The sequence below is a fragment of the Taudactylus pleione genome, unplaced genomic scaffold (genome assembly GCF_031769625.1).
Source record: "Taudactylus pleione unplaced genomic scaffold, aTauple2 ptg003034l, whole genome shotgun sequence".
Classification (NCBI taxonomy): domain Eukaryota; kingdom Metazoa; phylum Chordata; class Amphibia; order Anura; family Myobatrachidae; genus Taudactylus; species Taudactylus pleione.
In genome coordinates this window covers 22,494-45,471 of record NW_028287398.1, presented here as the reverse complement: position 1 = coordinate 45,471, position 22,978 = coordinate 22,494, and the positions used below count along the sequence as shown (strand labels likewise).

The 22,978-nt window shown below is 43.5% G+C and overlaps 1 protein-coding gene across 1 annotated transcript; it reads right to left on the bottom strand.

Moving 5' to 3' along the window:
* Positions 1–507: 507 nt before the first annotated feature.
* On the bottom strand, positions 508–21,086 carry LOC148430952 (solute carrier family 2, facilitated glucose transporter member 1-like). Its single transcript, XM_088466403.1, has 10 exons — positions 21,073–21,086; positions 16,727–16,840; positions 14,825–14,887; positions 10,733–10,973; positions 10,334–10,496; positions 9,736–9,917; positions 8,941–9,045; positions 8,157–8,258; positions 5,981–6,184; positions 508–582 (listed from the first exon to the last, which is right to left on the bottom strand). Exons 1-10 carry the CDS (start codon positions 21,084–21,086, stop codon positions 508–510), a joined length of 1,263 nt encoding a protein of 420 aa, XP_088322529.1.
* Positions 21,087–22,978: the final 1,892 nt, after the last annotated feature.

Below are 22,978 nucleotides of genomic sequence, written 5' to 3'. Positions count from 1 at the left end.
ATTAAATAACTAAACATACTGTAATAAATATATGGTTTTTGGAAATACAAAATAATTTTGGAGAAACATTTTTAATGTTACTATAGATTTTTTTAATTAGCTTGCTCCAAAGAATGGTGAGAGCTAACCAGGGTCAGAATATCCAAGGAATAGAAGGGTTAATACAAGCCGAGGTCAGAGCCAGAATATATTACAAGCCGAGGTCAGAGCCAGAATATCTGTCTGTAGAATGGTGAGAGCCTGCCGAGGTCTGAGCCAGAATATCCGAAGATATTCAGATAGCTGAAGAAGCCGCCGACAAGCAAGGAGGCAGGGAAACGCGTTAAGACATTGCCGACTTCTTATCACTCACCTGTGCTAATAACCATCGTCCTGTTCAGGTTTGGACCCTCGTTTCATACTTCGGATATAGCTGCATTCTGGGGAATGCTGCCAGCAGCTGGGAGGAACAAGCTGCGGTCTTTACATGGATATTAGATTTCCCACTACCTACCTGTGCTAATAGAACTATCGTCCCGTCCAGGTCTGGACCCGCGCTTCATACTCCGGATATAGCTGCACTTTGGGGAATGCTGCCAGCAGCTGGGAGGAACAAGCCACAGCCTTTCACACGGACATACAGAGACAGAGGCACTGGATACATATATATCTTTTACCCCAGGAGCTGGGACATGAGACACCAGTAATACAGAGGGACGGCCCGGAGAGTGGTGAGAGTAGCAAATCTGCTACCAGATACATTATCTATTGTCATCGAATTGTTGCCATTTCACTTGTTACATATTGAACTAAACACTGCTGGATGACAAAAGACTGTTTTGGGCATTCACGGCCCCAAAAAACTAAGTGATGTTCAACTAAGCAATGTGCAGATTCACATCTATATGATTTATGGCATTCATTAAGATCAAATAGATTGTCATTCAGGTGCTTAATAATAATCATCTTTACCCGCAGAGCCTAATAACAAGTGTATTTTTACTATTGAATTCCCAAATCTAATACAGTTTATCGATGTAGGTTAGACTTTATGATTGAACATATTTGAATATGAAATTGCAGTATTGGCTCTTATATACACTTTTAAAAAATATGTCGGCCGGACGATGGTCATCTTAAGGTATTATGTAAATTTTTTTTTGATCTTTTAATAAATTGTTCTGATTATCGCCACCTCTATATTTTATATAATTTTTTCTGCGTTCATAGAATGGTCAATACTAGCCAAGGTCAAGTTCTGAAGCAAACATGGGCCAGAGCGGCACAGGAGCTGTTAACACTGGCATCAGAATGAGAGTCCAAAGCCTAGATAAAGGGTCATCATCCAATCATAAGGCTGCAATAAACTAAGTGGACGATCATGTGTGTCACGTTTAGGGTGTTTAGATCTGAATCATGACCCATGCACTGAGCTGATGGGTTGTAGCAGAATAGTGGTGTAGGATCAGAGGTCTCTACATGGGTGAGACCCATGTGGTAAATGCCTGGTGCCTTTGGAGAGGTCAGTGATACCTGCAAGGCTCCCAGTCTGCCCCATGGAACCAATTTAGTGGAACTCAACCCCTTACGCTGAATGTAGGGTTAAGGGGCTGGAACCAGTGTTTAAGAACTCCCTGAGTATTCCCTTTGCAGCTCTTTCTTTGGTGGTCCCCATGTTGTGCTATCATGTGCTGCAGTAGCAACAGAGCAGACAGACATCGAGGTACCCTGATATCAGTTGCTGCTTCTATCTATTTCTGAGAGCCATTGTGCCTGCTCTCTCATTCCCTGTTCACTACTTTGTATAACAGGTAACAGCAGAGGCAGCGACTTATAAGTGCTCCACTCTTTTACCTATACCACTACTTTGACAAAAGGCTAAACATGTTATCTGCTATGCAATATTACACTGTTAAATGTGATAAGTGTTCTATGTTTGTTAGCATATGTATGTATACTGATTAAGCATCACTGCAAAAGAATCACATCCTGATTATAGGCTACTCTCCTGGTAGGTCAAAACCTAGGAAATACTAAAAACATGCATTATCTGCTACAGACAATCTTTTGTGAGCTAAATGGCATGCTCATACCTGGGAATACTGAATATATGCTTGTGATTTAACCGTGACTCACAATTGAAATATGGTATGCACAAACCTGGGATATACTGAACACATGCTTTATTTGCATACATTTGGTCCTATGTGGTTTAGAAGTACCTACTAAGAACTCTATTTAGATACAGACCCTAATTACAGGCTATGCTTTGGTATGCTTAAACCTGGGAAATACTGAATATATACTCTACCTACAACATATGGTTTTCTGTGATTCTTTTATAATTCACATGATGTACAGCAATATGGTACTGTGAGGGAGATTTAATAAAGCTTGGAGAGAGATAAAATTAGAGATAAATAGCACCAGCCAATCAGCTCTTAACTGCCATTTTTCAAACACAGCCTGTAAAATGACAGTTAGGAGCTGGTTGGTTATTGCTATTTATCTCCAATTTTATCTCTCTCCAAGCTTTATTAAATCTCCCCCTGTATGCTTAGATCTGGGATATTCTGAATACACGACTCATGATTTTCTATGATTCATAGGACTAAATATGAAATTCCCAAACTTGAGATATACTGATTACATGGTCTATTTGCAACATATGGTTCTATGTGATTTACCTGTAAATTTATTGATGACCCCATGCTGCTGATTAACTTTCTTATGTATATTCATTGAATAACCTAAACCTTATACACTCTAAGGCAGTGTGTAATGCGGATATTTTGTTTTTGTTTGTGCTCATTTGATTATTATTATTACCAGTTATTTATATAGTGCACACATATTCCGCAGCGCTTTACAGAGAATATTTGTGCATTCACATCAGTCCCTGCCCCAGTGGAGCTTACAATCTATATACCCTATCACAAGCGCACACACATACACACTAGGGCTAATTTGTGTTCGGAGCCAATTAACCTACCAGTATATTTTTGGAGTGTGGGAGGAAACCGGAGTACCCGGAGGAAACCCACGCAAGCACAGGGAGCATATACAAACTCCGCACAGGTAGGGCCGTGGTGGGAATTGAACCCATGACCTCAGTGCTGTGAGGCAGTAACGCTAACCGTTACACCGTCTATGCTGCCTACCTATGTAGTATCATTAATGTGTAAATGTATTGCACAATCATTGACCCTGAGAGACAGATTACTTGCTAATTTTGATATATATTGGTTAATTTGTGAGTAGGTGTCTTTTCTTTTAATCTGAGTGTCCTTTGAATTTCTATATATTCTTATTTCTGTCACATATATTTTCACTGTCTCTCACATATATCATATTGTCAGACCGCTCTGGCATTTAGACAAGCTTTCTGATTTTACCAATATAATAGGACAAGTAGCCCAGGGTTATGCTGAGATTACTGTCAATATCTTGATTAATTGATGTTACTCAGTGAAGTGCAGTGAGACAGGCACATGGAGTGCTGGGAGCCTGTCTCACACCCTACTCACTGTAACTCTTAAATAAATAAAGAAGATAACAGTGCTAGCCCCCCCCCAGTACAACTCAGGGAGCAGGACAAAATTCAGATAATCGGTAGCCCTTCTGGAATCTGCTAACAGATCCTGAAGACCGATTATCATGGCTGGGTGACCGGAGCCTCAATCCTGAAGGAGGAGCCTAGGCCCAGCACCCAGTTCCCTACAATCTACAACAAACGCTGTAACAGAAACTCGGCATGACCCCCGACACTCTAGGAGAGGACCTACAGAGCGACAACCACCATCGATAGATGGTATAGCAAGCAGTGAGCACCAAAGTAGGTCAGGAGATGCAATTCTGATTATAATTAATGTAATGAATTACAGAAGTAAACTGAAGTACAGTGAGGATAAAGTCCAGTTGAACCTGCAATGAGCAGGAGAGATGTACTCAGGGGACTTGCTAGTAGATGAAGTCACTGTAGCAGAGGACTTGGCACTGGAAGCACTAGGAATATCTTTGTAATGACCAGGAGACTTCAGATTACCACAAGCTGGAACCACAGATTAACTCACAGACTTGGATGATAGAAGAACTGGGTAACAACCGGACGTCGTAGAAGTGGAACCAGAATGGAGAAAACGATGTAGCGCGCCCAATTCGTGGAACCAGAGGTTTGAACCGGACTGGGACGGGAGGTAACAGCAGAGTGGCCGTAGTGGAAATGGAATCTTGAACCGGACTGGGACCAGAGAGAGCGGCAGCCAGGGTGGAGCTGCAGGCTTGAACAGGAATGGAACCGGAGATAGCAGCAACTAACCGGAGTGGGACCGTAAGCTTGATCCAGAGTGAGACCAGTCAGAGCAACAGTAGTTGAGTCTGACTGCCGATGCTCGAACACGGGCTGGTAGGTCCTGGTTGGAAGCAGCATACAGCGCAGTACTGCAGAGTGAATGGAGTAGACTCAGAGGCAGCAGCTTGCAGGACTCCAGTAGCGCAGGTTCAGGCAGTGGATCAGAGGTAGCACTTTTTCACTAGTGAGTGAGATTACTGTAAGGTAAAGAAGCACATTGTCAGGGATAGGAAGATGTGGTCATGTGAGCGCAGGAGACAGGTAGAGACTGGACACTGGTGCTCACCTGATCAGAGACAACATGGCTGTTCTCATGAACCTCAGGGAGTGGATTGATAGCACACTGGGATAGAATGGCCCACCTTGGTAAAGCACCACCGGACAGGGTAAGAGTGACCAAAACTGCCAGAGGTGAGTGACCAGGACATCTCTGGCTGATGATAACACCCTTGTTCTTCATGGGTCCCTTCCACCACCTACACATCTGGCTTGGGCTGCCTATGGTCTTCCTTTGTCTCAGCATAGCAGAGCCCAGTATACAGAGCAGCTGCTACCTGAACTGTGGCGAAGATGATATATATGTAGGGTCCCAGTGAGTCCTGCAGGAAGAATAGCAATAATGAGAGTGGGGCTATGCTCTACATTACACGCATCACTTACTTACACTTGGGAATATAAATGTATCTATAGAGGATAGGTTATATAGAGGTTCCATCTTTAGCAAGACACAACTGGCAGCTCTACAGGGAAATACTCAATTATAATACATGTGACCAATGGCAGCAAAATTAGTAATAGAGAAAGTTTTTATGCATAAAAATGTAATATCAAAGTTACAGATAAGGTAACCAGAATAAGCTGCACAATGTTACAAATAAATCATGTTCGCATCAGATGGACTGTAACCCCAGCGCGGCTTGGAAACAGTGTATTTCTGGGCCTGCAGGTACGGAATAATGTAATTTCCGCTGGTTCTGCGCTTCCACCAGGAAGGAATATAATATAGAGCTTTACTTGTAGAATTGGGGAGCTAATTGGTTTTACCCATATGCACATTGGTTATTACATATTTATACATTAAAGTTATTTTATAACTAATTTCACCCTAGACGGCAGATCCACACAGCTGTAGCCACAGTAACAGGTGACTATACAGCATGGAAAAGTCGGCATGTAAAGGTCTATCAGTAGGAGGGCTCACTGCCAGAGACCTGAGAGTCTGACTCTACATAGAACAAACACATCTGTGACACAGGCTCACTTATACCCCTTTTCCACCAAATAAATAACCTGGGTTACTGCTGAGGAAACCTGGGTTTATGTTTGGGGTAAAAGGGTCTAAGAAAAATGATCTGGGCCTTGTTACCTGGCAATCTGACCCTGGCAGCTACCAGGATCGAACCTGGGAAGGACCCGGGTAATGGTGTGGTGTGAAAGGCATGGCGGATTGGCTGGCTTCAGCAGCACTTACAGATTACATCAGCTCCAAGCGTCCACTGTAATGCTGGAAGAGCCAGATCCGGTGTAAATGGCTGGACTCAGGAATAACCGGGTCCAGCCGCCGGTGTGAAAAAGGTAAAACCTGGCTCCGACCAGGCTCAGTGTCCTGGGTTGGAGCTGGGTGATTGGTGGAAAAGGGGTATTACTTACCATGAGGCTTTGGAAGCTGATGACTATAATGAACTTCATGAGCCAAGTCCAGCTGCTGGTCACCGCCATGGCCATAGGGCGTATGGCCGGGATGAATAGTTCTGCTGCTATGTACGATGATATGGGCCCTGGTCCTATTTGATAGGCGAATACCAGAAGGTACAATGCCACTAGCAGCAGGTATTTCATCCAGCTTAGACTTGGCTGTGAGAGAAACAAAATCATTAAAATAAGTTCTAATAACTACTCACTGTGTATCTTCATCTATTAATGATTTTTTTTTCTACAACATTTAAATTTAATGCTTCATATTCTACAATTCCCCTCCTCAAATCATGTCACTGCCCCTGTCACATGTGGTCCTATCCTCTCTGACACATCACTCATCTCCTGATATACTCTGTGCTGCTGTGTGACCTGCTCCTTACACTACATAACTCTCAGTCAATGGCTTCCTGATGCCTCCATTCCACACCTCATATCATGTCACTGCCCCTGTCACATGCAGCCCTGTCCGCACTAACACATCACTCATCTCCTGATATACTCTGTGCTGCTGGGGACCCAGCTCCTTCCACTATATAACTGTCAGCCTGTGGCTTCCTGCTGCCTCCATTCCCCTCCTCACATCATGTCACTGCCCCTGTCACATGCAGCCCTATCCTCACTAACACATCACTCATGTCTGTGCTTCAGGGAGACCATGCTCTTTCCGCTATATAACGTTCATGTGTCTGGCTCTCAGTCTGTGAAAAAAGGTGATTTAGGGCCGTATTCAATTATAAGCGAAAAACCGAGATCTGCAAAAAAGTATCGTCGATTGCGACTTTTCGCCAGTCGGAAACTTATCTCCGTATTCAATTCCAAATATTTTTTTGCGTACGCGGAAATCAATGCAATGTAATAGATGAAAAACATTTGCCTCTGAATAACAGGAGAAAAGAAGTGCATTTTGTTTATTTTGGGGTGCAAAGGTGGGGAAACCAGTCAGAACCCTTGGAACAGCCCCCAAAGGACAAATGCATAAAAAAATCCCTAGAAAAAGTGAGGAACACCATTAAAAAGTAGTTTGAATTTGGGGGCGAAAAAGTACAAAGTGGGAGTACAAACATAAAAAGTAGCGAAATAGACTTTTTGGGGGTCTGCAAGTATGGGTGTGGTGTTTTTTTGATTGCAGGTGCTTGCTTCAGGTGCGTTTTTGAAGTTTTTTAAATATCAATTTAGCGACTTTAAAATATGCTTACACCCATTTTAAAGTTCCCCAAATTTGACAGGACTACTTATTTTCACCGAAAAGACTGCTTAATGCTATTCTTCACCACTTGTGCAAAGACGCTAATTAGAAGCAAATGACACAACTTAAGTACCCCAAATAGCTTTATTAGGGGTATTCGGGCACATCTATATTGATCCCCAATGTTAGTGCATCTTTTTGGGGGTGACAGGCTGGTTTCCCCAATTCTGTCAGCACTTTTCGTCTGTTATACATTCGCCGGGATGCGTTTTCACGTGTTATGGAATTGAATACGGCGAAGAGCGGGGATGCGAACGATAAGTTTCTGCGTCCAAAAGACGCGATGTAGGTGAAAAGTCCTGCAGGCAGAACTTTATCGCGTACGCGAAACTAATTGAATACCGCCCTTAGTGGAAATTTGAGGCCACTTTCAAAAAATGTATTTAAGAAAATACTTTAATTAAATTTGTGGTGCCTAAATAAACAAAAAAGTAGATTTTGGGGTAATTTGAGGCAATTTTTTGTTTAACACCAAAAAATTACATGTAATTATTGGGCCTCGTTAAGCTAATTGAAAACTTCCAAAATGCCTAATTATTCATGGGGGGGGGGGGGGGAATGGGTGTCCAAGGGGTTCTGCACTGTTTCCCTGACCTTGTACCTTAAAATAAATATTTCCCTACCATTTTACACCCTCATTGTGGTGCGCAGAAAAAACCTGATTTTCCTCTGGAAAATGCGAGTTTGGAATTAAATGACACCAGGAATATGCAATGTGAGTTTGCCATGACATCAGCTCGCACAAGCAAACTCGCACCTAATTGTACTAACCCCATAGTCTCTACCATATAACCTCCTCCTGCAGTAATGTGACTCATAGCTTCTATTGTACTATACTGTCCTCGTTCAGCAATATGTGATGTGTTCTCCTCTATGACTCACCAATGTGGCCCCTGATACCACCAGCAGGATATTACAGGAAGCCAGGGCAACTTGCCCGATCATGAGCAGGGTCTTCCTTCCCGCCTTCTTCACCAGAAGAGCCTAAATAAAGACATCAGATATGTTTTGCATGTTCTGAGGAAATGTCCTTCTTGATGATGAAATACTGGCCACCCCAAGGTTATCTCTGTAACGCAATCTGGCCCTGATCTGATTTGTGTCATTCTAGTTTCCCCATGAATACAGCAAAAACAGAAACATGCCAACAGCTGGAGAGAGAAAAGAACATGCATGTTCTACTGCTGGAAACATGGTTCCCTGTACCTGTGGTCCCATTTAGCACTCTGTACAAGCCAATGGCCCCTTTAGCACTCTGTACCAGACAATGGCCCCTTTAGCACTTGGTGCCAACCGATAGGCCCTTTAGCACTCTTTACCAGCCATAGCCCCTTTAGCACTCTGTATAAGCCTATGACTCCTTTAGCAATCTGTACCAGCCTGTGGTCTCTTTAGCACAGAAACAGGGGAAGAGAAGAGATGTACAAGTGTAGGCCAAATTCACTTAGGGTGTGTACACGTGTTTGAGGCTAAATCAGAGGTGGACACATCTGCAGGTATCAGTGTTGTCCAGGGACAGTAACAATCTGGTAATAAAATCAGATGTTCCCACAGTACAGAGTCTATCCCATATATGACACATACAATGCAGCCAGGCACTTCCTCAGGTCATTACCCCTGTGTGTCTATATTGAGGGATCAGCAGAACTGGTGCCCCAGCACTTACACATAAGATGATAGCAATTATGTTGATGAGACCCAATGACAATGCAATCTCCTGGGCATGAGGGAGGCCAGCGCTGTGCAGCATCTTAGTGGAGTAGTAATTAATCTGAAAGAACAAGATGACAAATTATGAGTACACAGACCTCCCAACATGAAGAACGCCCGAATGTGCAAGAACTGAGACGCCTACTTCTAGCGCCCGTGCACGTAGTAATACCGACTGGTGCGTCCTTAGACACCATGCTGACCAAAGGCTATAATGTGACACCAAATAACAACTATCAATCTATTTCTCTAATCAATATGGGCATTGTGACTACTTCCTGTCAGTACCATATCTAAGGGTCTGGCCCCCCTGCAAAAGGGGAGACTAAGGGGTGTATGTAATAGCCTGGAGACTGCAGGTATCGGCATGTCCAGTGTTTAAAAAACATTGAGCAGCAGTACACAGGACTCAGCAATGCCTGCAGTCCGCAGGTTATTACATATACCCCTAAAACTCTACTCAGCTGCACTTTTGGGCCAACACATTGTGGAGGCTCCGTGATGGAGCCCAGAGCCAGGAGCTTGGGGTAAAAAAACAAGACAAGACTGGGGTAATTCTAGAAAGCCTTTCCCAGCATCCGGTGGCCATTGGTGCTCAGTGGCTAAAATATGTGGGTAACTGAGCCGGATGGTCCCCCATCCTCTACAGTGCCCCAGCAAGTGCCATTCTGACCAGCCGTTACAGCCCATATCCCATTTCTTTATCTATTTCTCATTGTCACTATAGCAATTCTCCTAGGGAAGCACTTACTCCACTACAGCCAGATAACTGTGTGCAGGTAGTGATGATGAAGGCCCTGGACACTGGCTTCTTGTACTGAGTGAACAGCTGGCACAAGGTCACTTCTTGTTTCCTCATTATCTGGGTCACCTCATTCCACAGATCTTCCACCTCCTCCCAGATGTCTGATGTCCCCCGGAGTCTCTGCAGCCCTAAGAGACAAGAACAGCTTCTGGTCACTGTGTCACAATGTTCCGGTACATGGGTTATCACACTAATAGCTGTATTACTCCTACTATCATGATGCACCACTACATAGCAAAGTTCCACACACGTATGTGTCATTGTACCATTGTTATTATACACATTACATACAATAGCTCTCTATCCCACTGCATAGTTATCTCACATGCTGCATAGCTGGAGGCTGCACAGACTTGTGGTTACTACAGTATATATAGATGCAGACCGTCCCACATAGCGGGGTGCAGGTATGTATTATGGAGGAGACCATAGGAATCCTACTGAATGGCTGACTTTCACCCTTTATCACTATCACATCACACAGCTATATGTCCCCGTATCATCCTACATGGACATATTTACTGACTAGTAACTTCTGTATTACCCATTACTGCTTCTTCTTCTCTCCTGCAGTTGATGAATAGATAACGGGGACTCTCAGGACACAAGGGCAGGGTCACAATCTGCACAAGGCCAGGAACTGCTGACATGCTGAGCATTAAAGGCCACCACTTATCTGTGCCCAAAACGCTTTCCAGACTTGTCACCTGCAGGAGAAAGGAGAGTTCTCAGCCAATCAGATAACAAGGAACATAACTCAAGATATGTGATAATCAGGAGATAATTATACATTGCATACAAAGATCAGTACAGAATGACAAACGTCCTCCGGGGTCACAGTATGTACATGATGTCAGTACTTCCATTATATAAGACCAGTCATATACACAGACTACACAGTGTGACAAAGTATTTTCCTCAGTTATTATAGAAGGTGCATTACCTGCCCAATGCAGATGCCAATGGTGAAGGCCAATGGATGGATGGTGGAAAAGGCCGCTCGGAGGTTAGTGGGTGACAACTCCTGAATGTATAGAGGTGTCATGGTCATTGTTAGGCCACAGAAGAGGCCCATTAAGAAGCGACCCAGAATGAGCATCTCAATGGAGTTTGCTGCTTTGCACGATCCCATCAGCAGCGCAGACGTCAGCGAGAACGCGTTGGTGACCACGATGGACGTCCGTCTAAATTCAGCCATATAAGAAAGAATATAAGGAGAAATGAGAAGAAGCCGCTGCACCAGAAACAGGCCATAGGACAAGTTATTCCCTCACATTTACATATATACTACACAATTTACATGTGTACTATATATAGGCAGGGCCGTTTCTAGGGCCGGGTGACCCGTGCAATCGCACGGGGCGCGCCTCCTCCGACCCCTGCTGTAGAAAGCCTGTGAACTGCTGGGCGCCTGCTGAGATTCAGTTACCAGTAAGTATTAGTGTTTTTTTTTTTGTGTGTGTGCACGCGGCTTTTACTAGGGACAATACTTGGAGGGGGGGGCATGTCTGCTGGGTGAGGCACTACTACTGGGGACATTACTCTGGGGGCACTTCTGCTGGGGGAAACACTACCACTGGGGGCACCTGGGCACTACTACTGGGGACATTACTCTGGGGGCACTTCTGCTGGGGGAAACACTACCACTGAGGGCACCTGGGCACTACTACTGGGGACATTACTAATGTGGACATGACTACAGGGGGCACAAGACTATAGGGGTCATGGCATAGGGGGCACCACTCCAGGGGGCACTACTACTGGGTGCACTGCACTACCACTGTGGGCACTGCATAAGGGGCATAAATACAGGGGGCACGTGTGGTTTTAAAACATAGTTTGTGGTTCTGGCTTTTCCAATATATTTTATGTGGAAGTGGTTTGTTGCAGTGTAATCCCTAAGTGGCCTTTTCAGTGTATTTTATGTGGACCTGGCTTATTACAGTGTATTTTATGTGTATCTGGCTTGTATCTTCAATGTGCTGGGCTCGACCCTCAACCTTACTAAAAAAAACGGGTGTGATACAAGGTCATACTTCTGCAAATGTCACACCAAAGGCATGCACACACAAGTGCGGCGTGGGTTTGTGACAGCTAGGCCACACCCCAATTTTTGAGCGCGCGCCGAAGGCCACCCCTGGGCTCAGTAGTCACAGCAGCTGACATTCTGTGGTCTTTCAAGACGACGCTCCCTTACTGTGGTACCACACCCCCCATGATTAGGCCACACCCACAATATTACTGCTTCTTGAGGGAAGGGGGGGGCGCATTTTGACTGCTCGCACTGGGAGCCTCAGACCCTAGAAACTGCCCTGTATATAGGGCACTCATTGTGCACCAGACAGTATTGTATAAGGTCACACAGGCAGCACTGAGTAACATCACACAGACAGCACTGAGTAACATCACACAGACAGCACTGAGTAATATCCTATTAACATAAAATATTAATGACTTAAAAGAGAGTAGAACTTACCTCCCATATTTATTTGCCATCCGAGAAGCAAAGTGAGCTGATATAAAGGCCCCAAAGTATAAAATGCTGACCGTCACGGACCACAGTATAGTCAGGGTTTGTGGTGAAATATGTTTCCCATAACGCGTCCAGCATGAGCCAATAAAGAATTGCTCAAATAGCTGGGGAGAAAGATTCTATTATTCGGAGGAACTAAACATCAATACATGCACATATTCCATTTATTACAGCTTGGTATCAATTCTATGTGGATCTCAACTACCTAGTAACAGATACCACCCAATGTGCCCTGCAGACAGTGGGAACACGTCTGTCTATGGCAAAGGTTCTCCTGTGTGAGATTAGAGACTAGAGGCCCAGGAAGGATCCAATAGTAACAGTTACAATGAAAAGTTATTTATATTAATTGTTCCAATTGGGGTTTTTCCTCTTTTTTTAACGGAAGAATTATTTTTGGATTATGTAAATTCATGCCGGCTTTTACCCAGGATTTAGGCCCTCATTCAGAGCCGTTCGCTATTTGCGGTCGTTCGTTTAAAAACAAGGGGTGGCTATTCAAATGATCCGTACGCACATTGTAGTCTGTTCACACCTCTAAGTCTGAACGAGCGAGCAAAACATACGCTCGTTTATTTGTTAAAAACGCCCCCTGGCCGCTCGCATCCTACGTCATGTCCGCTATTTATTAGATTAATCGAGTACATCGACCAGCGTATGAACTGCTCGCTATTCTTGTGGTTGGTGTTTGCTACCACAAATTTGCGAGCAGTTCTGGCTATAAAATAACCCAGTGACGTGAACAATGACGCTGCTGTTTTAAATATACACACCCATAAAACGCCCGTTTTGACCTTTAAGCACGCCTGCGTTCGGATCTCCACTCCCCATTTTCAAGCACCTTCCCCTGTTACCACCCACATACGCCTCATTCTGTCATTCAAAATAGCAGGCACTCGCTATATTGCGTACCAACGATTTTTGGCCGCACTGACTGGTTCGCGCATGCGTACTAAAAACCGTACGCATGCGCAGATGTGCAAACATCGCTCGGAACGAGCGTACTGCCGCTAACGAGCGGCTCTGAATGAGGGCCTTACTGTGTAACTGCAGTAACATCATGTTCCCAGGAGCTGGCATCCCCTACTCATCTATACTAGTATCTTAGTAATTAGTATTTCAGGTTATCAACAAGTTTTGTAATGTACTAACCATTCAGGTCTGATACCCAGGGTCATAGATGGGTATAATCCACCCTGTGCAGCGAAACCATCAATAGTTTTTCCCACCGATGGTCATCCCTGCTTTATTACTAGCGGGCAATGGGCCAAATAGAGGTGGGGCTGAGGATTTCCGAGTTGTGTGAGGGGGCAAAGCTACAGCAGGTTCTGGGTCTCAGCGCAAAGCAGAAAGAAAAACACCCATTGAGGGCTCTGAGCCATCAATGGTGAAGAAACATTGGTTCTCCATCATCGATGGCAAAACCATCCACTATCGGTAGTTAACCATCGATGATGGTTAACCCTCAGTGGTTGATGGCCATCTCTATCCTAAGGACGTATGAAACAGTTCTGCCGCAGTTCTACAGGCTGCAGGGTGCCATTCCAGGCCACATGCAGGTGCCATGGGTCAGCGATGTTGCTGCCCCGAGGCTGGAGGCACTGCTCGCACACCCCTAATTATGGCCTTGCTGATACCTACCCACAATCTTAACCCACATATAATAATAATTTGTACACATGAACCCCATATGATTTTCTACATATTATTTCTTCCATATCCTGACTCCAATTACATTTATCATAATTCCTGCTGAAAATTATTAACACAAGAAAAACAGAAAGAACCAGTGATTGTGATGTTTTCTCACCGAATGTGGGGAGTTGAGGTTTCCTGAGTGGTATCCAACCTGCAACGATCCCAATACTGCACAGACCACGGAACTGACCAGCATCCACGTGACTCTATGCTGAGGAGGAAAAGGACAATCGTCACAGCAACCATGACAGGAGATGTAACACAGGGAGAAAATCTGGTGCAACTTTTCCACATTCATTTGCACCTTGTAGCAATAATGCAATAAAATAAAATGTTTATCCTGATGCCGCCATTATGTAAAGCTACACTGGGAAATTTCATGAAATAATATAAAGTTGGATTATTAAGATGAGATGAACGAGGTGCAACCATTAATCTGACTCTATATATGTTGTGACTCATACAGAGAAAGCACCTAAGGAAGGAAACCTCAAATACAACTATTACACTGCATGGCGCCTCCCTCCCTACACAGGCCCCCGGGAGAGAGGGGGACTGGGTACTAATTACCAGTGTGCTGTCTCTTTTCTTTCCTGATGGGGAGTGTGACCACACCTCCTGGATTTGGCCACTCCCCCTTCTGTACCCAGGCCCCGTGGCTGTCTCAGTGGCCCTGCCCCTACATTCATATATATGGGCACTGGCTAGTATTACTGTTACACATCCTATTGGGTCTCCATAAGTCCTACTTCTATCTGGTTGCTGAGAGTGAGAGGTGACTAACACATTGCAGAACACAGGTACCTGTAAGCCTGGAGATTTCTCCTCCATATCTCCGGGTAATTAGTGTATCCTCCGCTCTTCTCCCTGTTACACAAAGGAAATTTGTAGTCACATAAAGTCATTAGTTGTTACACTTAGAGCAAAGCTGCTCTACTGACATTTCCTACAGTGATCAGATGTCTGGCTAGCATGAGAGAAATCAGCTATGAGGGACATCACAGTAGGAGACACAATGAATAGGAAATCTACCAGTATAAAAGAAGAATGGAAGGTGGACTGTGCCGTCCTTAGTGATATTGGAATTATAGATACAAGTTCTTATCAGGATAACAACATGGGTGACATTGATCAATAAATATTATGTATCAGTCAGGTTCTTCTTTTGTAATATAGAAGGATCCCAGCTGTATATGTCCCCTGTAATATGCATACATGCCATTACCAATAGATACATCTTATATAGATAGATGGATAGGACGCTGGATCAGGCAAATGCAGAATACAAATGTCAGCCAGGGAGAGATGGGAAATTAGGTTACTGACCGACCGGCTCCATTTAGTAACAAGTTTATCTTCTACAAAAGGCTGAAAAAGCTCCATCAGTCCTCATTACATATTGTAATAAATAAAATGATCTTCATCACAAGAGACAGTGGGACTGATTGTGATTTGGGAGCAAAGCGAAAAAATAAATAAAAACCAAGTAACTTGGTATCTGGAACAAACCATTTTGCGATACAAGGGGAGCAAATACACTTATTATTATTGCATGCAGGATGAATACAGTACTGGCTGCTTTTTGCCTGTAGCCCACAAATGCTGAACAGCTTTATTTTTTCCCTACAATGTAGATTTGAGCTTGGTGGCCGGTCCGAGAGATTTGCCCTCTCTTGCGGGCGGCCGGGAGCACCACATGATTTTCGGAGCCTCCTGGCCATTCCAGAAAGAGTAGTCAAGTATGGTATAATAATGTAACAACACATAGACAGCAATCTACTATAATAAGTTTATACATTATAAATTCCAATCACAAAACTTCAGTTTCCTAACTATGTGATAAACAGCCAATCTGCTGAGAGTTACTGGCTGAAGCCAATGGCATCACTATGCAAATAAGGATCATATGGATTGCAGCGTTCTCTATTAGTGTAAGTATGGCCACTGCCACTGCTGACTCTGGGGACCAGATAGGAAATAATATTACACTCATTTATTCCTTTTCACACAATCGTACAGATAAATCTGCATATAATATATTGTAAGGAGAACCAGTCTGCTACACAGAATGGAGGTGACTAATATTCATGCGTTACTGGTATAAAGGTCTCAGGGAGCATTTGCCGATGAACAGCTGCATCTAAGCGCCTTCACGTGCAATTCTGTCTCTAAGGAGCGTGGCGCACTGCAATCGCCATCATGACAACGTCACTGAATATAACATGCTTTAGGCCTTGTATACTGCTCTTCAATATTCACTTACTAATCCTAGTGAATAATACATGGTAAGGATCACATACAACATGCAGATAAATGGGATTATATTGTGCTATTAGTCATTACTGAGAATGAGAACTAGGAGAATTTCCAGGAACAAAATGTTCTATGACAATCCCTTAAATGTTGGGACTATCCCTGGAAATTAGGGACAGTTAGAAACAATATAGACACCAAGTGCATTGCTCGGTCACAATCTGATGGATACTGGCATTGCCCATATTCCATGCAACAAGTGCACCTAATGACACCACTGATGATCTTTAAATAACCAAATTCTTCCAAGTTTACCACATACAGACAGATATATATAAGAGCTGGTGATAGATGAAATAATGATGGATTGGTTATAGCAGGAAATATAACATGACAATTTCTCAGGCTATAACCAAGACCCGTCCTCCCCTCCCCCCCTCAGCTACCACTCACCTTACTGAGCACAGCAGCGATGCTGGATGTTGAGCTGATGCTGCCTGGATCAGTTTCTGCACCGGAGGATATAAAATGTCGCCTTTACCTTCTATATAATAATAGAGGACAAAGCTAAATGCCAATAATAACGAATCTGGTGAGAGACAAATTAATGCCTCTAAACAGTCTGAGCAACTAGATCACCAGTGACTCTGGGTAATGTCAGACAATGTCTATGTTACAGCCAGAGCCACTGTGATGTCATGCACATGACATCACAGGCCCTCACCTAAGCAGGGCTCCTGTCTCCTGTATAGAGAAGGGAAATATATAGAGTTTATAGGACCGGCTTGGTTTGGGTTTATATCTCTATTCGATTTATATAATACATGTAGGAATAATTATACTCTGCAGAGAACCTCATCTCCTATATCATTGCTTACTGTTGGGGGACGCCCATCACAGCGATTGTTACATTTAAAAGAATTATGTTTCATAGATTTCCAGCTAGAAAATAGGGACAAATGAGGCCACATATCCGTTATTATGTAGCAATAATATTTTAATCAAGTAAGTTTATTGATTTTCCACATTTCACAATAAAAAACAAAAAGAAAGTAAAATAAAACCACATAAACAAGAAACAACAAAAGAAACAATAACATATAAGGGAGCACATGTGCATATAAACATCACAGAATGGCATATGAGCAGTACATACATAAAACAGACACTGATATCAGACAGAAACAAATGACAGCATCAAACAATATCACTAAAAGTATATATAATATAATATAATGTAGAAATAATATTTAATTAATATATTAAGGGGACACATTAATGAGTAATTAGATTAATAAGTCAATATTATGTATTAATTATATTAAGTTGCTAATATGAAATGATTGCTATTAGAGCCAGTAAGAATGTAGTTATGATGGGGGAGACACTTAATACTTTATGGGCCTGGTTCTGAGTCACACGTAATTCGGTCGCCATTACAGGCGCGTCCAATGATCTGAGATCTATGAGAACATGTGACTGTATGCTGAGTCAGCGCTGCGGTATCTATCATGGTGACCTATCACACTGTCCATCCAGCATGGAATACCCCTCACCTAGCAGTCCTTGTGTGCACTGTGAGGAAGTCTTTTAGGGATTGTCTAGCTTGAATGTGATTAGCCCGGGACACGTGTGAATAGAATAAGTAAGTGCACTGCTGGGGCCCTTTTATATATCATTTGTAGTGAGAACAATCTACTCAATATTGGCTTTATCTGACCATATCTGCCGACCACATGATAGGATTCACCGCTCACTCAGATGCAATTCAGCATGCACTTTGCTGTGCTAGTGTCACTACAGGTACCAGATCAACCTGCAGGACCAGAAATCAGCCTCTGCTCACTCTCTGTAGTCAGCAAGGTGGACTCTTCTCCAATCGCCTGGGTGTTTTTCTATCGACTGTCTGCTTGGAGTGCCAAGACAGAGCCCGGAGCAGTCTCGCGCTGACATCCCCATCATTTATATGTGTGAAGTAGGAGGAGCTAAGCTAATATTATGTTAATAACAGATAGGGACCTAATGGTGCATACACACGGTCAGATCTGTCAGAAGAACGATGAACTACGAGCGATAAACGACAAATCATTTGAACGATTTTACCAACGATTTCATGAACTACGAACGATTTTTGACTGTAATAAAATGAATGAAAATCGACCAAATCTGACTGCAAAGTGCAAACACATCAGATGTCATTATCTGACAAACGGGAACGCGTATGCAGGGACACATGTCAGATTTACTTTCAGATATGAACGATTAAATGATTTTTTAAATCGTAATTTTACAAATCTGAAGGAAAATCTGACTGTGTATTCACCATAACTTCTGTGGCATCATCAGTCCATGCAGCAGCTTTGGGGCCTGCAGTGAGCAGGGGGGCCCAAGGATATTTCACCCTGTTAGGATTGTCCATTGCAGAGAGTGCCCAAACTAGCAGATCAGGGGCCTTTAACTCACTGTCAGGCCCCAGAAGAGCCATAGTAAGTCCCCATAGGGCACTTAGGGATTAATAATAGGGCAGATGGAGTTCCAAGTCCCCCATTGAAAATAGGCCCACAGGAGACTGACAGGATTAACAGGAAAAAAACTTTTCCCTGTCACAGGCTGCCAGCAGCCGTCCTCCCAGGCCCCACCTCCTCCGACCCCTGCACCGCACTCTCACCTGTCAGTGAGATCAGTCACAGTGAGACAGAAAGGCAGTGTGGTGGCCACGCCCCTCCCCCGGGTCCTGAGCCTGTCAGTCACAAGCTCCGCCCACCAGACTACAGGAGGAGCTGCTGCTGGATGGAGCCTGGTCAGTTATTTCTACATAATGGCTTTCATGGTGAGGAGAATCGATTAATGATTTGTGTGTGTGTGTGTATGTGTACGTATGTATGGGTGTGTATGCATAACTATGTGTATGCATGGGCGTAGGGATGGCCATCAGTGGGGTGTCCATCAATGGATACCATCGATGGGCCCATCAGTAATAACATCGATGGTTTGCACCCCCTCGACGGTCACCACTGCCGGGGCATGTAGGGCCAATCAAAAATGGAGGCAGAGCTTAGTGACTGCCAGGGATAGGGCTAAGCTCAATCATGTACAGAGAAATAGAAAACCATCCTCTCATAGTCACCAATGGTTCTCTGCCATCGATGGAAAAACTAGTTGACATCGAACAGGAACCAATCGATGTTTCAGAAACATCGATGGCCATCCCTACATGGGAGTAACTACCATAGCTGTAAGGGGTGCATATGCTATGGGGCCCAGAGCTTAGGGGGGCCTATCTTCCTTGTCAAAGTTACATGTGTTATATACATTTTTCACCATTTGGTGATACAGATGCGCCCACGTTGATTGTGGCTGATCGCACTATGCTATGGCGTGTCCCCGATCGCGGGAGTGCGTCTCCATTCAAGCATATGGAGACGCGAAAGCTCATCCCTGATCGCGGGAGTTATATCCTATGGAGATGCGAATGCGCATCTCCGAATGCGAGAGTCCATCTAGCGCCACGTATAGTGCGATTCGCTGCGCTATGGACAACAATGTAGCTGGGCAGATCTGTACATAGGGGTCCTCACATACTTTTGCTTTAGCCATTTCATTTACTGACTCTAGGGGAGCACCAATGGTAAGAGAGATATTGTTATTTTTGAACTGTACTTTCAATCACAATCAATGAACATATCACCGGTTAATATATAGTTACCACGCATATGTAGCGTGTTAGATATCTCTGCCTTAACCACCCCCAAAACAATATAAATTTGGCAATTAAGCAGTCCCCATTGAAAACTATAGGGGCTGCTTTTTCCTTAAAAAAATGGGTTCCCCCATAGATACAGTCAGGGGATCCTTAATATTTGTGGGTACACCTGCAAACATCAATAAATAGGCCCCTGAGTGAGATCAGTGCCAATGATTAGGTCATATCAAGTTTGTGTAAATCTGTCCTGCTGCCCATATATATAGTATTGCACATTACAGTGACAGTCTGCTGTCTGGTTCCATTGCTAACACGTCACACAATGTATACTATGTGGGAAGACAAAGGCAATATGATCAGAGCTGCCTCAGAGGATTTCAGCAATGCCGTCTTACAGAGCTATGAAGTGTCACAATAGGGAGACATGTTCTTCATCACTATTTTGTTTGCTGTAAGTTAGTTAACAATTGTGGAAGCTCATACAGAAGGGTTTCATGGCATATAAGGGGAATGTGGCTTTTGTATGTGTGTGTATATATGTATATTATATATATAGGGGTGTGAGGCCGCACAGAGCGCAGCACTCTGTAAGCTGCTCCGCCGCTCACCCACAGCTCCTGTATCTGGCTATCAGGGTGTCTGCAGCAGTTCCTCCTGGAGTATCCTTAGCACGCTCCAGATGGTCACAATGCTGCCCTCACAGCAATGCCTGGAACGCATTGCTACGGCACTGTATATATATATATATATATATATATATATACAGTATATATGTGTATATATATATATATACCACACCCCCGGTGCAGACCACAGCACTGGTCATGCCTCTCTACATCATTAGTAACACCCACTGAGGCAGCACATCGATTACACTATAAAAATGTTTTAGGGGCCTATTCATCATCGAAGGCTATATCGCCTCTGATGATGACTTTTAGAACTTGCTGCGAGGGATTCTTTAGTATCCAACTTGCAGCGGGGGAAGCCTGGCACCGGAGCAATTCATCATTGCTCTGGTGAGGGGACAACTGCTCTGAAAAGCGGTTGTCCCCATGGAAAGTATCGCAGCTACTTCTGTAGCTGCATTACTTACCTGCTCCCCGTCATCCCGGCAACGCATGCATACAGCTGCCGGGGAGATGGTGAGGAGGCGGTGGAGGGATCCGCTCGGATCCCACTTTGTTTCCCCGGAACGCCTTCCCATAGGAAGGAGTGGGGATCCAAGAAAAAAAAACCCGTCTGAAGATGGGGCTTGTTCTTGGCAGCAAACTCTGAAAATGTTCAGTTTTCTGAGTTTGCTGAATAACGGGGGATACGATAGGACCCGTAATGATGATTGGCCCGGTAACTTAAAAATGCAGAAACTAGCATTTCTGCATGGTTACCGGGCCATTTATCGTTTGATGAATAGGCCCCATAGTCTCTCTCTGAGGGCGGGATGTGCTAAGCTCAAATATGTGGTAAAACCCCCAGAAATGCAGTTTTCGTATATCAGCTTCCTTACCTGTTTATTTTTGTCTGCTTACTAGTAATGATTTGTATTATAGTGTAAATACACTTTTACATCACAGTATGTAGAAGGTCTGCTACAATCAGGAAGAGTACCGTACACTTTCCATGCCATCGTGTGACCCCTGCAGTACTTTTCTCCATACTTTAGATTAATGCTAAACAAAGTATTTACAGTATAAGCCTGGCATGCAAGATCATGGCTAACCAGATAGTTTTCTGTTAAATCATCATAAACACATGAAATTGCCATGAGAACCACATTTTTCACTGAATGACTGGAAATAATGAATAATAAAAATGTTATATTAATTATTCTGCAGCTTATATAACCTAACTGGAGGTAACTGTCAGCCACCTAGAGTGGAGACTGCAAGTGATTGACAGTTACCTCCAGACCACAGTTACTTCACTATGTTTAAAAGAAAGTCACCCTTTGCTACCCCATTGGCCAAAGAATAATGGGCAGTTATTTTGCCCATTAAGGTCACCCAAAAAAGAAAAATAACCATAAAATCAGCAGTTAAAGACATGGATGTTGCTGCCATTTTGCAGACATGTTTGAAATATCTGACACGCAACATATCTATGCAAACATGGTGGTTTGCAATACAGGGTAACTGTTTCCATTGTTTCAGATGTTGCTGAGGATTTTCAGATATTTCCCCATATATCTGCCCAACAGCAGCAACAGATCTGTCTGAGTCTTCAACTGCCAATTTTAGGCAGAAGTCCTATATGGAGTATTAGGAGCTACAGTATTCAGATAGTTTCTCCATCATAAAGAGCATTATAAAGATGACATCTGTCACAAAAGGGATGAGACAGATAATTTACTGGATACAGATATTAAATATAAACACTTCAAATATTTAATTATTATTTAGCTAAGTAATAAATTGCCTTTGATATATATTAATGTCCGATTATGAGTGTACCTGCTCTTTAAATGAAAGACAAATAACGGTTTTCCTTTTTACACCAACGTATGGTTTTGTTTTATGGTTTGAGGCTCCAAAAAGGAGATCTGTGGGGATTTAATAAACTTGATCATCTAAAACTTCTCAGCAGATAAATACATCAATCACATTCTTATACAATATCCTGAACACTGGTGATTTATCATTTTCTTTATCTCCGCAGCGATGACTGGGCTGACAGGTACGATGTGACAGACAGTTACCAGCGAGAGGCTGCCGGAGGGATTACCATTAAGCTGCAGTCGCCAGATGTGAAATGGTTTGACGATTATTACCTGCAGCATCGGCCGGAAACAAATCTCCGCAATCCGTGGTTCCAGGAGTTCTGGCAAAACAAGTTCAAGTGCAAACTGAAGGGATATACCCAGGACAGTCAGATCTACAACAAGACCTGCAACAGTGAGTGACTATACCTCTGTAATTTCTCAAGTCATTATTTTAAAGTGTGCGTTTTATACACAAAAGTGCCACTGACATTTTCAGCAGAGAGATAACACAATTTATGACGCT